This window comes from Megalobrama amblycephala, linkage group LG4, assembly GCF_018812025.1.
Source record: "Megalobrama amblycephala isolate DHTTF-2021 linkage group LG4, ASM1881202v1, whole genome shotgun sequence".
Classification (NCBI taxonomy): Eukaryota; Metazoa; Chordata; class Actinopteri; order Cypriniformes; family Xenocyprididae; genus Megalobrama; species Megalobrama amblycephala.
Genome location: NC_063047.1, coordinates 910,332 through 930,769, shown reverse-complemented (window position 1 = coordinate 930,769; position 20,438 = coordinate 910,332). Strand labels below are relative to the sequence as shown.

The window sequence follows — 20,438 nt, the reverse complement described above, 5'->3', positions numbered from 1 at the left end:
AAGGAACAGTGGTGAACCGGCGACAGGGTCATTGATGCACATGTGGTCCGATCCAACAGACAAGCTACTGTAGCTCAAATTGCTCAAGAAGTTAATGCTGGTCGCTTTTCATCAACTCTCAAACAACAGTTTGGGAAACTCTGTATTAAGTTGTTCAAAAGTACTTTAAAAATGCAATTCAATTAATTTTAGTAGTTTTTCAAATATGTATGAAGTTGACATGAATGCAAAGGTTACATTTATATGATCAGCAATCAAACTGGATTAAAATCAAAAGTAATTCTCCTATCATTGACCCATTTCCCAAACACATGTAGTCTAAATTTATAGTTTTTAATCTTGTTGAAACTAACAGATCTTCAGGTTCAGAGGAACTTGAGGAAATCAATTCAGCTGTTTTGAGATTGAATATGTTTATTGAATATTAAAGCTAGTGGTCATGTGAGCAGCGTAACGAGGCAGTCGTTGAATATGACGCCCTGAGTGTCCATTCCTCCGAAGATGAAGCACAGATGCTGCACATCTGCGTCACATGTTTCTCGACCCGCCGTCTTCACACGCCACGGCACTAAACACATGGAGTGATCCAGTCGCCCCGGAGGAAGATCTCCTTCAAACTTCAGCCGCGTCCAGCGCTGTTTGTCTGTGAGAAATCATATTACTTCAGATGCTTTGATATTATTTGTTTTTATTTGATATTTATTAGTTTTGTAACCGGGTTATTATAGTTAACTAACTAAAATAAACCATAAATTTTTACTTATGAAAAAAGTAAACTGAAATCAAATATTTAAAAAAAAATGTTTATTTTAGCTAGTTACAAAGTAAAAATTTAAAAAAAGTTAGAATTAAATTCTAATTTTTTTTTAATAAAGACAAAAACACAACAAAATTACTAAAACTTTAACTAAAAACAGTGTTTATATATATATATATATATATATATATATATATATATATATATATATATATATATATATATATATATATATATACAGTACAGTCCAAAAGTTTGGAACCACTAAGATTTTTAATGTTTTTAAAAGAAGTTTCGTCTGCTCACCAAGGCTACATTTATTTAATTAAAAATACAGTAAAAAACAGTAATATTGTGAAATATTATTACAATTTAAAATAACTGTGTACTATTTAAATATATTTGACAAAGTAATTTATTCCTGTGATGCAAAGCTGAATTTTCAGCATCATTACTCCAGTCTTCAGTGTCACATGATCCTTCAGAAATCATTCTAATATGCTGATTTGCTGCTCAATAAACATTTATGATTATTTTCAATGTTGAAAACAGTTGTGTACTTTTTTTTTCAGGATTCCTTGATGAATAGAAAGTTCAAAAGAACAGCATTTATCTGAAATACAAAGCTTCTGTAGCATTATACACTACCGTTCAAAAGTTTGGGGTCAGTAAGAATTTTTATTTTAATTTTTTTGAAAAGAAATTAAAGAAATGAATACTTTTATTCAGCAAGGATGCATTAAATCAATCAAAAGTGGCAGTAAAGACATTTATAATGTTACAAAAGATTAGATTTCAGATAAACACTGTTCTTTTGAACTTTCTATTCATCAAATAATCCTGAAAAAAAATATTGTACACATTACAATGTTTCTTGAGCAGCAGATCAGCATATTAGAAAGATTTCTGAAGGATCATGTGACACTGAAGACTGGAGTAATGATGCTGAAAATTCAGCTTTGATCACAGGAATAAATTACTTTGTGAAATATATTCAAATAGAAAACAGTTATTTTAAATTGTAATAATATTTCACAATATTACTGTTTTTTACTGTATTTTTAATTAAATAAATGTAGCCTTGGTGAGCAGACGAAACTTCTTTTAAAAACATTAAAAATCTTAGTGGTTCCAAACTTTTGGACTGTACTGTGTATATATATATATATATATATATATATATATATATATATATATATATATATATATATATATATATATATATATATATATATATGTATATAAGGCTAATATTATTTAATATTTTGGCCACAATTATTCATTTTGTAACAGGGTTATTAACGTTAACGAAACTAAGACCATAAATAATTGAAATTCATTGAAAAAATGTATATAAAATAAAATATCGTTTAATTTTACTTGATGTACTAAAACAACTTAAAAATAACAAAAACAAATAAAAATGACTAAAACTTCAACTAAAATGAAAATGTAAAATATAAAAACTAAAAACTGATTCAAAATATTAATAAAAACTATAATAGTATCTCAATGACATCATGATGTAAATCAAAACCTCTATTGAATATTCAAAAGGCTGATAAATATTTGCGATATTATCATAATTTCGTACCGCACTGAAACTTGAACATGGAATTTGAGGCTCCTTCTGACGTCATTCCTCCAAAGATGAAGATGTTTTTCCCAAAGCTCACGGATGAATGCGCCGCCACTCCTGGTGGGATTTCGCCTTTCGCTTTCACTTTCTCCCATTTCATAGTTTCTGAATAACAATGAGAGAAAAAATAATAAAATATAACAACATGTACGAGGAGGACAGTTGAGCCTCTACTTTAAAAGTTAAGAAAATGACCCGGTTCTTTCATACAACTTGTCATTTTAACTAAATGTGAATTGACTTTCAACTAGATCATTTTATATGTTCTTCTGTCCTTTTAAGGAAACAAGAGGACATGACAACATCCTCCAGGAAGTGACATCAGTTTGGTGGGAAAACAGCAGCAGGATCATGGTTCAGTAAGCATCATCAGTGGATTTGATGGATGTTGGTTTGTGTTACTCTCTCCTGACCCACCCGTGTTCAGTAAGAACATGTCGTTGTGAAACGTCTCTCCTGACATTCCTCCGTGTATGTAGATGTCCGATCCGATGGCTGCGATCACGTGTCCGTGCCGCGGCGCAGGAGGTTTCCCTGTGCTCTGTGGCTGCGTCCAGGTCGCAGTGACTGTAAATAAAGGCAGGCGGTGATCACGCATCAATCAAGTTCGTTTTCATACGTTTATTGTTCCTCAGCTCTTGAGTCTACAGCAGCCCATAGAACCGCTTCTGGGAAAGTTATGAAATTTGGCACATTGATAGAAGACAGCCTGAACATTAACCACAGCTCTAAATCAATCGCTCTAGCGCCACCAACTGATTCGATTCGATCGCACCCTATTTTTCCGCCATTTTAAATTTTCTGGAAAAAATACTTTTCCGAACTCCTCCTAGGCTGTTGGTCCAATTTTCCTGAAAAATGAACCAGATGATCTTCAGACCATGGCAAAAAAAGTTACGGAATTCAAGCTGATTTTTATCAAAATGTTATCGAATAACGCGCAAACGAACTTGACGAAGTTCCCTCCAAAATGAACATGAGGCTATATCTCTGCAACGCTTTAGCGTATTCTGGCCAGACTTGGTGTGTGTTATGACAACCATGACCTGAGGCTTCCTGCACAGTTTCAGCACACTGCCACCTAGTGGTCAGGAGATATGAAAAATTGACATTTTTGCAATTATTCATTTTGCAACAGGGTTATTAACGTTAACTAAACTAAGACCATTTAAATAAAATATAAATAAAATAAAATATCATTTCATTTTATTTGATGTACTAAAACAACTTAAATATAACAAAAACAAATAAAAAGACTAAAACTTCAGTGAAATGTAAAAAATATAAAAACTGATTCAAAATATTAATAAAAACTATAATAGTATCTCAATGACACTACAATGACATCATGATGTAAATCAAGACCTGTACTGAATATTCAAATGGCTGAAAAATATTTGCGATATTATCATAAGTTCGTACTGCAAACGAATTTGACGAAGTTCCCGCCAAAATGAACACAAGGCTATATCTCCGTATTGACATTTTTGCTTGCAGCTTCTAAACAGTTTGGCCAAAAATCACAAAACTGATCTCTTAAGATTAGCTACAGCATGTCGAGTCGAACGATACCCAATTCTCCCATATCGACCATTTTGAATTTTACGTAAAACCTTCTTTTTCGAACTCCTCCTTGGTTGTTGCTCCAATTTTACTGAAACTTATACCAGATGATCTTCAGACCATGCTGACAAAAAGTTACAGAATTCAGGTTGAACTGTACCTGTACAGTTTCGGCACACTGCCACCTAGTGGTCAGGAGATATGAAAAATTTACATTTTTGCTTATAACTTCTGAACGGTTTGGCCAAAAATCACAAAACTGGTCTCTTTAGATTCGGTGCAGCATGCCAAATTGAACAATACCCCATACCCAAAGGCCATTTTGGGTATTAATCATTTTGTAATTTTGTCGTAAAATTCTATATGTCTTCAGCACCATGGGGTCAAAAATGTACAAAAATGCTAATAGCTTTTGATTTATTTTGCCTATGTAGATAACACTGGTCTTAATAGATTCCTTGGGTCATGCCGAGAACATAGATACCAATTTGGCCGAACTTCCTGTGCACGCTTTTGTTTTTCTTTAAAAACCTACTTTTTCTAGCGTATGCATTTCGTATCGATAGATGAAACGTTTTCATATTCCGCATAAACAAATTTGATGACATGATGCCAAAACAACTCTGCAATGCTTTGGCATATTGACACCAAACTTTACAGGTGTTATTTTCACCTCACTCTGACCACACCACATCAATTTGGTCACAGCGCCACCTACTGGTCGAAAGTGATAAACTATTAAATCATATTACTAGTAATTGCATTCATGATTTTTCAGCCATTTTGCCTCAAAATCATCTTAATTTGTCTTTAATTGCTCATTGCTCTCTGTGCTTGGCCCCTTAATTGCTGCTTGCAGCTATATTTCAGTATTTGTGTCCAAATATAAGTATTTGTCAGACCTGAATCAAAGACGTGGACTTGTGGATCAGTGACTGGAGCTGCTCCGGCGTCGCCTCCCGAAAACACGTAGAGTCTGTTTCCAACACAGGCGGAGTTTGTGTGGTACGTCCTGACTGTAGGAGGACTTCCTTTCACCTGCACTGTCTTCCACAAACCATCTGCACAGCATAATGAACAGCATATGCACTGGCGGTCAAACGTTTGGAATAATTATGATTATTTAATGCTTTTGAAAGAGTCTCTTCTGCTCACCAAAGCTGCATTTATTGGATCAAAAATACAGTAAAAATTGTTAAATATTATTACAATGTTTTCTATGTGAATATATAGTAAAGTGTAATTTATTCCTGTTAATTTTCAGCATCATTACTCCAGTCTTCAGTGTCACATGATCCTTCAGAAATCATTCTGATATGATGATTTGCTGCTCGAGAAACATTCATGATTATGTTGAAAACAGCTGTTTTAAATTGTAATAATATTTACGGTTTTTACTGTATTTTGCAGCCTTGGAGACTGGTACTGTATGAATGCACAAGCATGCAAGTTAATATTTGTCATTTATGAACCTGACATGCGCAACACTTGAACACAGTTGCGGTTTCCGCTCTTCTCGGCTCCAGCAAACACCCACAGACTTTGCGGGTCGCTCTCGGGAACAAAGCTGCAGTGTTCATAACGCGCCTGCAGACCGGCCCATTCTGGAATCTCCCATTCATGAGAATCTGCAAAATTAAATACAAGGGAATATGTTTAATGATTGCAGATTTTATGACATTTAGACCAGTACTTTTATACACTTTATAAATGTAACCAAAAATGTTGATGTTGATTTAAAATGTGGCAATACTTGAACAACAATGAACATTTTTTCTGCATTTGTTAGTCTTGGTTAATTTTAATTTACAAATATATTACTGTTCATTGTTAGTGATGTTAACATATAGAAAATATATTTTTATATTAATATATTTTCAATCTTTCAGATGCCACAGACCCCTAAATATGATCATCCTCATGTGATGGACCACCATCCTAAAGTTTAAAAGGCATTTATATAGTTTATCTGAAAAATTAATATTATGTGTCTAAAATATTATTTGGAAAATATTTTGTTTCTGTTATGCTACATTAAAAATTTTTATATATATATTTAATTATTTTAATCTATTTTTACTTATTTGAATCAATATATACTTATTTATATCTAATTTAATCTACATTTTTAATCTAATTTATTCTATCCTTTTTTTTATTTATTTTAATCTTTTTTTTTTCAAAAAAATGAAAATAATTTTCATAGTTTTGTATTTATTTATTTTAAAAATAATTTAATGCATGTTTATTTAATTTATTTTGTTATTTATTTTATCTATTTATTTTAATCTAATTTAATCTGCATTTATATTTCTTTATTTTAATCTAATTTATACTATTTATTTTATCCTACTTTTTATTTATTTAGTTCATTTTAATCTATTATTTCTTTCAAAAATATTAAAATAACATTTATTTTAACATTTTTGCATTTATTTTAAAATAATTGAATCTATATGTTTATTTAATTTATTTATTTTATCTAATTGTTTTATCTATTTATTTTAATATGCATTTTTATTTATTTATTTATTGTATTTATTTTGTTATGTATTTTATCTGATTGTTTTATCTATTTATTTTAATCTTATTTAATCTGAATTTTTATTTCATTATTTTAATCTAATTTATACTATTTATTTTATTCTACTTTTTATTTATTTATTTATTTAGTTCTTTATTTTAATCTATTATTTTTTATAACATTTATTTTAATATTTTTGTATTTATTTATTTTAAAAATTTAATCTACATTTTTATTTAACTTTTTTGTTATTTATTTTATCTAATTGTTTTATATATTTATCTTAATCTGCATATTTATTTTACATTTAATTTATACTATTTATTTTATCCCTTTTATTTATTTACTTAAATCTAATTTATTTACTTATTTATTTTAATCTAATTTTTATTTATTTTAATCAATATATACTTATTTATTTATATCTATTTTTTTATCTAATTTATTTTATCCTTTTTATTAATTAATTTATGTTTTTAGATCTTTTAATCCATTTTTTTCAAAAATATTAAAATAAAATGTATTTATTTTAATATTTTTGTATTTATTTATTTTAAACTAATTTAATCTACATTTTTTATTTAATTTATTTATTTTATTCTTTATTTTGTCTAATTGTTTTATATATTTATTTCTTTATTTTAATTATTATTTATACTATTAATTTTATCCTATTTTTTATTTATTTTAATCTAACTTATTTATTTAAATTCATTTTAAAATAATTTAATCTACATTTTTATTTATTTGTTTTAATCTAATTTATACTATTTATTTGATCCTACTTATTTATTTGTGTATTTAGTTCTTTACTTTAATTTTATTTATTTATTTATTTATTTTAAAGTAATTTAATCTACATTTTTATTTATTTATATATTTATTTTAATACTTGAATTTTTTTTTTTTTTTTTTTTACTTTTGTTTTTATTTTCCACTGACATCACTTCCTTGGTTTATACCACATCTCACAGATCCTCTGTAAAGAAGCCTTTATTGACTCCAGTCTGAACTCATTATTACCCAGATTGATCATGTGGGAGTCAGAGAAGCTCCCGTCAGGATTGGCTCCACCGACGACCACAATCCTTCCCTTTCCTCCATCAGAGGAGGGCAGAAATGTGCAGGTGTGACCCACAGAGACACCAGGAGCAGCACCTGTGGCCACAACGACATACCTGCACAACAGACAGATGTTATATAACCACTGGACACAGAGAGAGAAACAGAGAAACACAGAGAATCAACAGCTGGATACCACAGTCTGTCCCGAAGCTTCTCCTCTGGATCGAGCACAGGGAGCAGCTCCATCACTCTGTGTGCAGGAAAATCACCACAAATCAACTTTCAGAAGCATTAACACTGTATGAATCACAATTCACATTTAAACTGGATCACAACTAGTTTCACGGAGCCCGTTTCCATGGACGCCAGCGCCGTTGCCATCTCGTTACGTCAAAGCGCGACGTGAAAACGCTATGACGTCACGCCGCATATATTGCGCGAAATCGCAACGATAGCAAACGCGTTACCTTCATCAATAAATGTTCTGATGATGATGATGACGGACACGATCGCGACATTCGCGGAGAGAATAAGGAAGAGAGCAGGTGTGAACACCGCTACTGTGATGACAACCTAACCGGGAATAATTTCATAATAAAAGTCTTCATCGTGAAAAAACTATATATAAAAGTATATTAAAGTATAGTATTATATATTGAATAAAATAATAAATATTATATAAAATAAATTCGTAATTTCATATGACTTATTATGATTTAAAATGGAATAGCATGATATTTTTGTTGGCATATAAGAAATATATATAGCCAGTACATTTTCTAAAATTATTTTTGGGGGGACAAACAATTCAGACACGAGAGACACATCCAGCCCAAGATAACAGCGCACACGCCCCGCCCTCGGACACGCCCATGGCCACGCCCACCACCACGCCCACGCTGCCTCTCTGGAGATCAGCAGTCCTTCAGCTTCACTCACACATGAACCATCTCATCAGACACACTTCCCTTCATCACGATCATGAGTTCAAACTCGAACCTGTCGAACATGAAGCGCACTGTTGAGCAGCTCAAACTCGAGGCCAGCGTGGAGAGGATCAAAGTAAGTCTGACTCAACTTCTCTGCAGTTTCACTCACTCAAAACTCTATGTGTGTTTGTTTATAAATGAATACTCACATTATCACACTGCTGTTTGTTTGTCTAGTGGATTCTTGTTAGAAAGTTTGTCCTAGACATTCAAAACAAGCAGATATGATAACTAATATGGTCACCAGTTTATTTTTGTTTCCCTCAAAATTGCAATTGTAAAAAACAAAACATAAACTAATACAATAATTGAAATTTCTAACACATAAATTAAAATAGAACAGTTATATATAGTGGTTATGATGACTGAATTACAGAAGTAAAACACATTTTCTGCAATAGAGGAAATTTTGAATATGACGACATGAGCAGAAATCTGACTTTATTGAGTTGTTTTGACAGGTCTGTCATCCTTCATAAACCAGTCTGTTCTGATGAATCACAGGCACAAATAGAAAATAATATGGTCAAATGTAATAAAACACAACTAACCATAATCTGCAGATTTATTAGGATGGTGAAATAATAGGCTTGACAAGCTTTAGAGGAGGAGAAACTCTTCCTGTAGCTTTAGTTTAGTTGATGTCAAAGGTCGTGTCCAGACTAACTCACAGTATTCCGCACACATTCATCTGTCATGAGGAATCGAGTCACTGATGCCGGCATGGACAGGTTGTTCTTTGGTAAATCATAATTATGACATACTAAAAAGTCAAAATTATTACATAAAAAGTCAAGACATTCAGTCATAATTTCAACTTTTTATCCCAATTTTGCAACTTTTTAATCTCATAATTTATGACTGTCATAATTTCGACTTTTTATCTCATAATAATAACTTATGTCATTGTGACTTATGTCATAATTTCTGCTTTTTGTCATAATTATAACTTATGTCATTATGACTTAGAATGTCATAATTATGAATTAGTGTCAATTTTGACTTTTTATTTCATAATTATAACTGTCATCATGACTTACTATGTTATAACTTTGACTTTTTATCTCATTTTCAAATTTTTATCTCATAATTATGCCTTATGTCATTATGACTTAGTTTGTCATAATTATGAATTAGTGTCATAATTTTGACTTTTTATCTCATAATTATAACTGTCATTATGATTTACCATGTTATAACTTCAAATTAGTATGTCATAATTTCATATTTGTCATTATTATGAAATAAAAAAGTCAAAATTGTGACTTAGTATATCATAATTATGATTTAGTATGTCATAATTTTGACTTTATCTCAATTTCGACTTTTTAATCTCATAATTTTAACTACAACATAATTATGACTAATATTATGACTTAGTGTATCATAATTATGAATTAGTATGTCATAATTTCGACTTTTTATCTCAATTTCAACTTTTTAATCTCATAATTATGACTGTCATAATTTTGACTTTTTGTCTCATAGTTATAACTCGTCATTATGAATTAGTATCAATTTTGACTTTTTATCTCATAATAATAATGTCATTATGACTTACTATGTTATAACTCAATTTCAAATTTTTATCTCATAAATTATGCCTTATGTCATTATGACTTATTATGTCATAATTTCTGCTTTTTGTCATAATTATGAGATAAAAAGTCAAAATTGTGACAGTATGTCACATCTCAGTTTCGACTTTTTAATCTCATAATTTTGACTACAACATAATTATGATATGTCATTATGATTTAGTATGTCATAATTATGAATTAGTATGTCATAATTTTGACTTTTTATCTCAATTTCAAATTTTTATCTCATAATTATAACTTATGTCATAATGACGTTATAATTATGAGATAAAAAGTATTAGTATGTCATAATTATAAATTAGTGTCAATTTTGAGTTTTTATCATAATTATAACTGTCATTATGACTTACTATGTTTTAACTTCGAATTAGTATGTCATGACTTTTTGCCATAATTATGAGATAAAAGGTCAAAATTATGACTTTGTATTTCATAATTTTGACTTTGTCATTATTATGAAATAAAAAAGTACAAATTGTGACTTAGTATGTCATAATTATGAATTAGTATGTCATAATTTCGACTTTGTCTCATAGTTATAACTCGTCATTATGACTTAGTATGTCATTATGAATTAGTGTCATAATTGTACTTTTTATCTCATAATTATATGTCATTATGACTTACTATGTTTATAACTCAATTTCAAATTTTTAGCTCATAATTATGCCTTATGTCATTATGACTTATGTCATAATTTCTGCTTTTTGTCATAATTATGAGATAAAAAGTCAAAATTGTGACAGTATGTCACATCTCAATTTCGACTTTTTAATCTCATAATTTTGACTACAACATAATTATGATATGTCATTATGATTTAGTATATCATAATTATGAATTATTATGTCATAATTTTGACTTTTTATCTCAATTTCAACTTTTTATCTCATAATTATAACTTATGTCATAATGACGTTATAATTATGAGATAATGTCATAATTATGAATTAGTGTCAATTTTGAGTTTTTATCTCATAATAATAACTGTCATTATGACTTATGCTTTAAACTTTGTATCATATCATTTTTATCTCATAATTATGTCATAATGACTTAGTATGTCATAATTATGAATTATCTTTACTTTTTATCTCATAATCAACTTATGTCATTAAATATAATTTATTATGCCATTATGACAGTACGTCATAATTATGAATTAGTGTCATAATTTTGACTTTTTATCTCATAACTATAACTGTCATTATGACTTACTATGTTATAAAATTTTTATCATATCATTATGATATAAAAGTCATAATTATCACTTTATGTCATAAAGTCCCCCTGCAGTCAATAATTTTATCCCTTAAAACTAATCTTTGATAATCAAAATTACATATTTAAAACATTTTTCCAGTGAAAATAATTTCTTCATGCCTGAAAATAGCTTGACCGTAACTCGACACCCTTGCTTTATTTAGCACATGCAGATCCATAAATATGCAAATTAGTCTCCGCCTCCACTCGCCCACTCCAGCTCGGATTACCTGATCCACTCGCTCAGCTTTACTTTACAGGCTCGTCTACAGGTCCATGTATCAGAATGGTGATGCGCTTTATGTACCGCTCTCTACAACATCTGACACATACTGTAACTGTAATTAATGTGATTAGTGTTTTGCTTTGCAAACCATGTTCCCCTTCTGAAACTCAGCATCCTTACAGACGCTTTGAACATCATAGAAAGTCACATGAGTAATGAGTTGGGCTGTCACCTGATTTCAGACGTAAACAGTGTGTTTGTAATGCAGGTTTCTCAGGCGGCGGCGGATCTTCAGCAGTACTGCCTCCAGAACGCCAGTAAAGATGCGCTCCTGGTCGGAGTGCCGGCAGGCAGTAACCCGTTCAGAGAGCCGCGCTCATGCACACTGCTGTAGACTGAAGGTAGACGACTTCACATCTGACAGACATCCAACAGAGAGAGACAAGATGAGCAATAATTAAAGAAGCCAGAGCACTCTTTTCAGGTTCAGTCGGTTCTGTAAAGGGTTCTTGACTCAGTTTTAAAGACCTTTTATGCCAAAAAGGTTCTGTATAAGAGAAATGTCTTAAATGATTACGTAATACTTTCATATTTAACGGATATTTACATTTTTTTTCTACTGGTAAAGTATGGTTACGAGCTGTTTAATTCAGTAAATGCAATTAAAGTTAAAAATGAATTAAAACTAAATGAATTAAAACTAAATCCATAAAGTGATGGAAGCCCTTAAAAGGTTCGATATGAAGCGCCTGAAAGAACCGTGAAGCTTCCGTACAGAACCTTTTCTTCTGAGCGTGAAGTCGTCTGATTACATGCTTTTGAAGACGCTCTCCAAAGTGGATGCATTTAAAACAGAAGTTATTTTCGTATTCTAGTGTGAAGCTTGAAAATGTAGTCATGTGACGCATATTGCCCATACTGCGGATGTCTATGATTATATTGGCATTGCTGTGCCTGCTGTTCACTGTCATAATGTAGCTAAAGATTAATCTCATAATTATGACTAATTATGTCATAATTGTGTCTTTCCGTCTCATTATTATGACATATCATTGACTTAGTATGTCAATTTAAACTTTTATCTAAATTTCGATTTTTTTTAATCTCATAATTATGACTTTCATAATTTCAATTTTTATCTCATTATTGTGACTTGTTATTATGACTTAGTATGTCATAATTATGACTTTTTATTTCATAATTTTGACTTTATCATAATTACAACTTTATCTCATAATTTCAACTTTATCATGATTACGGCTTTTTTATTTCATAATTTCGACTTTATCATAATTATGACTTTTTATCTCATAATTTCAACTTTATCATAATTACAACTTTTTATTTCATAATTTCGACTTTATCATAATTACAACTTTATCTCATAATTTCAACTTTATCATAATTATGACTTTTTATTTCATAATTTCGACTTTATCATAATTACAACTTTTTATTTCATAATTTCGACTTTATCATAATTACAGCTTTTTTATTGTATAATTTTGACTATCATACAGTAATTATGACTTTTTGCCATAATTTTGACTTTATCAGAATTACAACGTTTTATTTCATAATTTCGACTTTATCATAATTACAGCTTTTTTATTTCAGAATTTTGACTTTATCATAATTATGACTTTTTATCTCATAATTTCAACTTTATCATAATTATGACTTTTTATCTCATAATTTCAACTTTATCATAATTACAGCTTTATCTCATTATTTCAACTTTATCATGATTACGGCTTTTTTATTTCATAATTTCGACTTTATCATAATTACAACTTTTTATTTCATAATTTCGACTTTATCATAATTACAGCTTTTTCATTGTATAATTTTGACTATCATACAGTAATTATGACTTTTTGCCATAATTTTGACTTTATCATAATTATGACTTTTTATCTCATAATTTCAACTTTATCATAATTACAAATTTTTGTCATAATTTCGACTTTATCATAATTACACATTTTTGTCATAATTTCGACTTTATCATAATTACAAATTTTTGTCATAATTTCGACTTTATCATAATTACGACTTTTTATGTCATAATTTCAACTTTATCATAATTACAAATTTTTGTCATAATTTCGACTTAATCATAATTACGACTTTTTATGTCATAATTTCGACTTTATCATAATTCTGACTTTTTATGTCATAATTTTAACTTAAAAACTTACAATTTTTACTTTATCATAATTACAGCTTTATCTCATTATTTCAACTTTATCATGATTACGGCTTTTTTATTTCATAATTTCAACTTTATCATAATTACAACTTTTTATTTCATAATTTCGACTTCATCATAATTACAGCTTTTTTATTGCATAATTTCGACTATCATACAGTAATTATGACTTTTTGCCGTAATTTTGACTTTATCATAATTATGACTTTTTATCTCATAATTTCAACTTTATCATAATTACAAATTTTTGTCATAATTTCGACTTTATCATAATTACACATTTTTGTCATAATTTCGACTTTATCATAATTACAAATTTTTGTCATAATTTCGACTTTATCATAATTACGACTTTTTATGTCATAATTTCAACTTTATCATAATTACAAATTTTTGTCATAATTTCGACTTAATCATAATTACGACTTTTTATGTCATAATTTCGACTTTATCATAATTCTGACTTTTTATGTCATAATTTTAACTTAAAAACTTACAATTTTTACTTTATCATAATTACAGCTTTATCTCATTATTTCAACTTTATCATGATTACGGCTTTTTTATTTCATAATTTCAACTTTATCATAATTACAACTTTTTATTTCATAATTTCGACTTCATCATAATTACAGCTTTTTTATTGCATAATTTCGACTATCATACAGTAATTATGACTTTTTGCCGTAATTTTGACTTTATCATAATTATGACTTTTTATCTCATAATTTCAACTTTATCATAATTACAAATTTTTGTCATAATTTCGACTTTATCATAATTACACATTTTTGTCATAATTTCGACTTTATCATAATTACAAATTTTTGTCATAATTTCGACTTTATCATAATTACGACTTTTTATGTCATAATTTCAACTTTATCATAATTACAAATTTTTGTCATAATTTCGACTTAATCATAATTACGACTTTTTATGTCATAATTTCGACTTTATCATAATTCTGACTTTTTATGTCATAATTTTAACTTAAAAACTTACAATTTTTACTTTATCATAATTACAGCTTTATCTCATTATTCAACTTTATCATGATTACGGCTTTTTTATTTCATAATTTCAACTTTTTATTTCATAATTTCGACTTTATCATAATTACAGCTTTTTTATTGCATAATTTCGACTATCATACAGTAATTATGACTTTTTGTCATAATTTCGATTTAATCATAATTGCGACTTTTTTATTGCATAATTTCGACTTTATCATAATTACAGCTTTTTTATTGCATAATTTCGACTATCATACAGTAATTATGACTTTTTGTCATAATTTCGACTTAATCATAATTATGACTTTTTATGTCATAATTTCGACTTTTTATCAAATGAAGTCGTCACCTTTATTTATATAGGCCTAGCACTTTTTACAAAATATTTAATCCAGATCCATCTGGTTGAAGATCAGAATCTTTGCGATCATGACTACGGTAAACCTCAGGATAAACAGAGAGACTAATATTAGTGTAGATGCCATTCTTCCTCTGATGTAACGAGTACATCTGGTGTTATAGGAAGTGTTCCCGGTTCCAGCTGACCTAATTTACTCAGCCTAATAATCCTTTAACGGATTTGAAAATATAAATTGATAATGTGTTATGTGTATGCCAGGTTAAAGAGAAGTGTTTTTAGTCTAGATTTAAACTGACAGACTGTGTCTGCATTCCCGAACAATGCTAGGAAGATTGTTCCAGAGTTTAGGTGCCAGATAGGAGAAGGATCTACCGCCTGTGGTTGATTTTGATATTCTAGGTATTATCAACTGGCCTGAATTCTGAGATCGCAATAAACGTGAAGGACTATAATGCTTTAAGAGCTCGCTCAGGTACTGGGGAGCTAAACCATTTAGTGCTTTGTAAGTAATTAACAAGATTTTAAAATCTGTACGATGTTTAACAGGGAAGCCAATGCAGTGATGACAGAACCAGGATCAGCTGGAGTTTGTTTATTAAGCGAGCAGGGCAACCACCCAGTAATCTAGCCTTGAGGTCATGAACGCATGAACTAAGTGCTCCGCATTTGAGAGCATATGTCGTAGTTTAGATATATTTTTAAGATGGAAGAATGCTGTTTTACAGATGAAAGACTGAACAGAGCAGCCATCAAGTGTCAGACAGTGTGGATTGAAAACAGATTATTATGACATAAAAAGAAATGCAGCTTCTCTTACTGTTTAGTAAGAGTCATACGCAGCTGTGTGGGATATTATTTTTAGCCCGGAGCGCTGGGCTTGCATCCGGCGTACTGTTTGGGAAGTCTGCTTTGGGAAGCCTGCTTTTACATCAACAGGAAGTTGGGTTTAGAGGAGCGTAGGGGAAGTCCTGAGATAGTGGACTTGTGCAATTCACTTTATGCATTTTCTGTCATGCTTTATGTAATATGCATTGTGTTCTTATATAATGTACATGATTTATTAAATGTGGCTGAAGGAAAATATAACTTGATATTAGTCATCATGACAGTCGGCCAAAATGAAGATTGAGGAAACAGTCTGTGGCGCTTCTGCTCTTGACCAGCTCGAGTGTGGCTTTCTTCACCGTCTGAGGCTTGATGCTAAACTTAGTTTTGCACTAGATGTGTTGCAACATGTCTGTCTTTTAGAGGATTTAGTCGCCAAACTGCAAATTAAAAAAAGTAGAAGTCGTTCAAACAAACATGAAAGTTTGTCTACTCACCCAAACTCCATAAAATCAAGTAGATTTTATCACTTTTTAAATCCACCAACATGTTCAGTCAATGATTTTTATTTTAGGGTGACCTTTTCCTTCAGGATTGATTAAATAGTGATTTAAATAGTGAAATAGTGATTTGATTAAAAATTGATTAAATAATACTAAATATACTTATTCTTTTATTTGTCTTTTTGTTCGCAGGAGGGAGGAGGCAGATCAATGCTGATATTTTATATTTTCACAACCACAGAAGTGAAACGTCATGAGAAATTTTGTGATATATTGATGCCTTAAATTTCATATATTTCTTTTGTATTTTATATTACGACTCACAAGTCGTGTGCCACGCAATCATATGAAAGTGAAGCATTGAATGGTATGAATGGATTTATATTTTTATTAATGTATCAGAATGAATCATTTAATTATTCCAAAAGAATTAGAGAGATTCTGTTGTTTAGGTTCTGTTAATTGTTAATTATTGTGATTTGTCTGATCAGTGAAAAACTGTATATTAGTATATGAATGAAAAGGAAATAAATGCATATTTTGTTTGAATATACAGATACGTTTCATATTATTTACTTTGCACATGATGAAACAATTACAGGTGTCTTTAGATGAAATCTAACTTCTAATTAAATTCACATAGTTGAAAGAAAACAATCATATAACTGAGGAATGATGGGATCTAGACAAAACCTGTAAAAAATAAATAAATAAAAAATAAGATTAAACTAACTAAATAACTACATTTGATTAAAGCAAAATAAATAAATAAAATTGTTTAAATAAATAAATAAATAATGAATTAATACTAATAGACTAAAATAAATTGATTAAAATACATAAATAAAATTTGATACATTTGATTAAAATAAATAAATAAATAACATAAAATTTGATTTAAATAAAAAATAAATAACCACATAAATTAAAAAAAAAAACATTTTATTTGAATAAATATATGGAAAATTTAAATAAGATTTGATTTAAATAAAAATAAGTAAATAGAAAAGTAAAAACATTTATACTTAATAAATAAAAAAGATTAAAATATTTTTTTAAATGAAATAAATACATTTGATAAAACTAAATAAATAAATACAATTTGAATTAAATAAATAGAAATGCAGTGTAAAACAATATTAAAGTAAATAAAATTGTATTTAAATTAGAAATAAATTAATACAAAAACATTAAAAAACATTTTATTAAAATAAATAAATAAATTATTAAAATGAAATTTGAAATAAATGAAATAAGTACATTTAAGGTTTAATTAATAAATTAAATAACTACATAAAAACATTTAAACAAAATAAATTAAAAAAAGATTAAAAAAAAATTTGATTGAAATAAATGAAATAAGTACATTTGATAAAATACAGTATTATTTAAATAAATAGAAATGCACTGTAAAAATAAAAAATAAATAAAATAGAAAATAAAAAAATATAGTTGTATTCAAATCATTTAAATTAAGAATAAATTAATAGACTAAAATGCATTTATGTAAATAAAAATAATTTGATTTAAGTAAAAATAAATAAATAATAAATTAATAAATTTGATTTGAAATAAATAACTTAAATAATATTTGATTCAAATAAAGTTAAACAGCCACATAAAAACATTTAATTAAAATAAATAAATAACATTTGTTTTTATCAAATTTATGTATTTAAATCAAACTAGATAAATAAAATTTGATTTAAAATAAATAGAAAAGCAGTGTAAAAATCTAAAAAATAAAAATAAGATTAAACTAAGTAAATAAATAAATAAATAATGTATTAAAATAAAAAATGTTTTTAAAATAAATAAATGAATACACATTATTAAAATAATTTTATTAAAATAAATAAATGAATAAAATACAGTACTACAGTGAGTAAAAAAAGTGCAATGATTTAATATAATAACTAAATATTTTGTATATTTATAATATTAATTTTTCACAGTATTAATCAGGTCTTTATTCAATATATAGCAGCAGTATGATCATATTTGGGGGTCTAACAGATCCTGTTCAGAGTGTTTGAATAAAATGAGCCGCTCAGCATCACAGGATGAGCTACAGAAGATGAAGGACATGATAGTGTTTTTCTCTCATGGGTAAATGCATGAAGTTTCTCTGGTGATAATTCAGATCAATCTGGGTGGACACAAAATGACTTCTGTAACAATTATATGTCTGTGACCCATCAGGCCATCGTTAAGTTAAGATCGAGTCTCACTATCTGTAGTTTTAGGCAAAACTATCAACTAAAACATGGATGTTTCCTGGAAACACCAGGGGATTTCAAAACATCATTTTTCTATGATCAACGTTTGCACACATACTAGCATAACTCTGGGTCTGTAAATATCTGTGAATATATTATCATGTACCTGAGAAGGTGGACAATATTTAAATGCATGAAGGTTTGAAAGAGCAAAACAACCACATATATAATGATATTATTCCACATCTGAGAGTTTATATAATATCATTATATACTGTGGTTGTTTTGTTCTTTCAAACCTTCATGCATTTGAATATTGTCCACCTTCTCGGGTACGATGCAAATCTTTGTGGTTGTTTATCAGTATGTTGTGCAACACATATCAGCTCATCTTTAATGCTGAATGGTGAAGGAATTATTTTTATTAACAATTATAAACACAATCCGCATTTCATAAACATTTACCTCAGAAAATATCACCTCAATATTATCCCAATAAATAACTAGATAAAAAAGTTTGTAGACCAACTTTAAATTGGCTTGAAAAAGCCTAGCCAGAAAGTTTGAAGTAGTTTTAAATGTTTGAAGTTTGAAAGTTTGTTTTAGTTTAGTAGTTTAAAAGATAGATAGATAGATAGATAGATAGATAGATAGATAGATAGATAGATAGATAGATAGATAGATAGATAGATAGATAGATAGATAGATAGATAGATAGATAGATAGATAGATAGATAGATAGATAGATAGATAGATAGATAGATAGATAGAGTCAGGGTACTCTGAGTGGTTGCAAGGGTTTTATATGGTTGCTGGGGTTTTGCTTTGCGGTTGCTAAGGTACTAGGGGTGGTTGCTAGGGTGTTGCTATGTGGTTGCTAAGGTATTTTGGATGGTTGGTAGGGTGTTGCTATGTGGTTGCTAAGGTACTCTGGTTTGTTGCTATTCGGTTGCTAGGGTACTCAGGGTGGTTGCTAAGGTGTTGCTATGCAGTTGCTAGGGTACTCGGGGTGGTTGCTAGGGTGTTTCTATGTGGTTACTAAGGTATTCGGGGTGGTTGCTAGGGTGTTGCTATGCAGTTGCTAAGGTATTTGGGGTGGTTGCTAGGGTGTTGCTATGTGGTTACTAAGGTATTTGGGGTGGTTGCTAGGGTGTTGCTATGCAGTTGCTAAGGTATTCGGGGTGGTTGCTAGGGTGTTGCTATGCGGTTGCTAGGGTACTTGGGGTGGTTGCTAAGGTGTAGCTATGCGGTTGCTAGGGTACTCAGGGTGGTTGCTAAGGTGTTGCTATGCGGTTGCTAGTGCTGTTGCCATGGTGTTCAAGGTGGTTGCTTGGTTGCTTGGATAGATAGATAGATAGATAGATAGATAGATAGATAGATCTAGTTAGATAGACAGATAGATAGATAGATAGATAGATAGACAGATAGATAGATAGATAGATAGATAGATAGATAGATAGATCTAGTTAGATAGACAGATAGATAGATAGATAGATAGATAGACAGACAGATAGATAGATAGATAGATAGATAGACAGATAGATAGATAGATAGATAGATAGATAGATAGATCTAGTTAGATAGACAGATAGATAGATAGATAGATAGATCTAGTTAGATAGACAGATAGATAGATAGATAGACAACAGACAGACAGACAGACAGATAGATAGAT

At 29.3% G+C, this 20,438-nt stretch overlaps 2 protein-coding genes across 2 annotated transcripts; one reads left to right on the top strand and one right to left on the bottom strand.

The window, feature by feature from the left end:
• Positions 1 to 394: 394 nt before the first annotated feature.
• On the bottom strand, positions 395 to 8,119 carry rabepk (Rab9 effector protein with kelch motifs). The gene is made up of 8 exons (XM_048186699.1): positions 8,016 to 8,119; positions 7,742 to 7,798; positions 7,507 to 7,661; positions 5,432 to 5,587; positions 4,862 to 5,020; positions 2,814 to 2,963; positions 2,352 to 2,501; positions 395 to 643 (listed from the first exon to the last, which is right to left on the bottom strand). The coding sequence occupies exons 2-8, from the start codon at positions 7,792 to 7,794 to the stop codon at positions 438 to 440; spliced, it is 1,029 nt and encodes a 342-aa protein (XP_048042656.1). The 5' UTR covers positions 7,795 to 7,798; positions 8,016 to 8,119; the 3' UTR covers positions 395 to 437.
• Positions 8,120 to 8,471: 352 nt separating this feature from the next.
• On the top strand, positions 8,472 to 17,097 carry gng10 (guanine nucleotide binding protein (G protein), gamma 10). Its single transcript, XM_048186700.1, has 3 exons — positions 8,472 to 8,610; positions 11,896 to 12,028; positions 16,737 to 17,097. Exons 1-2 carry the CDS (start codon positions 8,530 to 8,532, stop codon positions 12,019 to 12,021), a joined length of 207 nt encoding a protein of 68 aa, XP_048042657.1. The 5' UTR covers positions 8,472 to 8,529; the 3' UTR covers positions 12,022 to 12,028; positions 16,737 to 17,097.
• Positions 17,098 to 20,438: the final 3,341 nt, after the last annotated feature.

Excerpts from the sequence above, each read along its gene's own strand:
- rabepk (XM_048186699.1), bottom strand. The coding sequence starts at position 7,794 with ATGGAGCTGCTCCCTGTGCTCGATCCAGAGGAGAAGCTTCGGGACAGA. Across the intron at positions 7,662-7,741 it reads AAGCTTCGGGACAGACTGTG|GTATGTCGTTGTGGCCACAG; the intron begins GTATCCAGCTGT and ends TCTGTTGTGCAG. Across the intron at positions 5,588-7,506 it reads CTCCCACATGATCAATCTGG|ATTCTCATGAATGGGAGATT; the intron begins GTAATAATGAGT and ends TTAATTTTGCAG.
- gng10 (XM_048186700.1), top strand. The coding sequence starts at position 8,530 with ATGAGTTCAAACTCGAACCTGTCGAACATGAAGCGCACTGTTGAGCAG. Across the intron at positions 8,611-11,895 it reads CCAGCGTGGAGAGGATCAAA|GTTTCTCAGGCGGCGGCGGA; the intron begins GTAAGTCTGACT and ends TTTGTAATGCAG.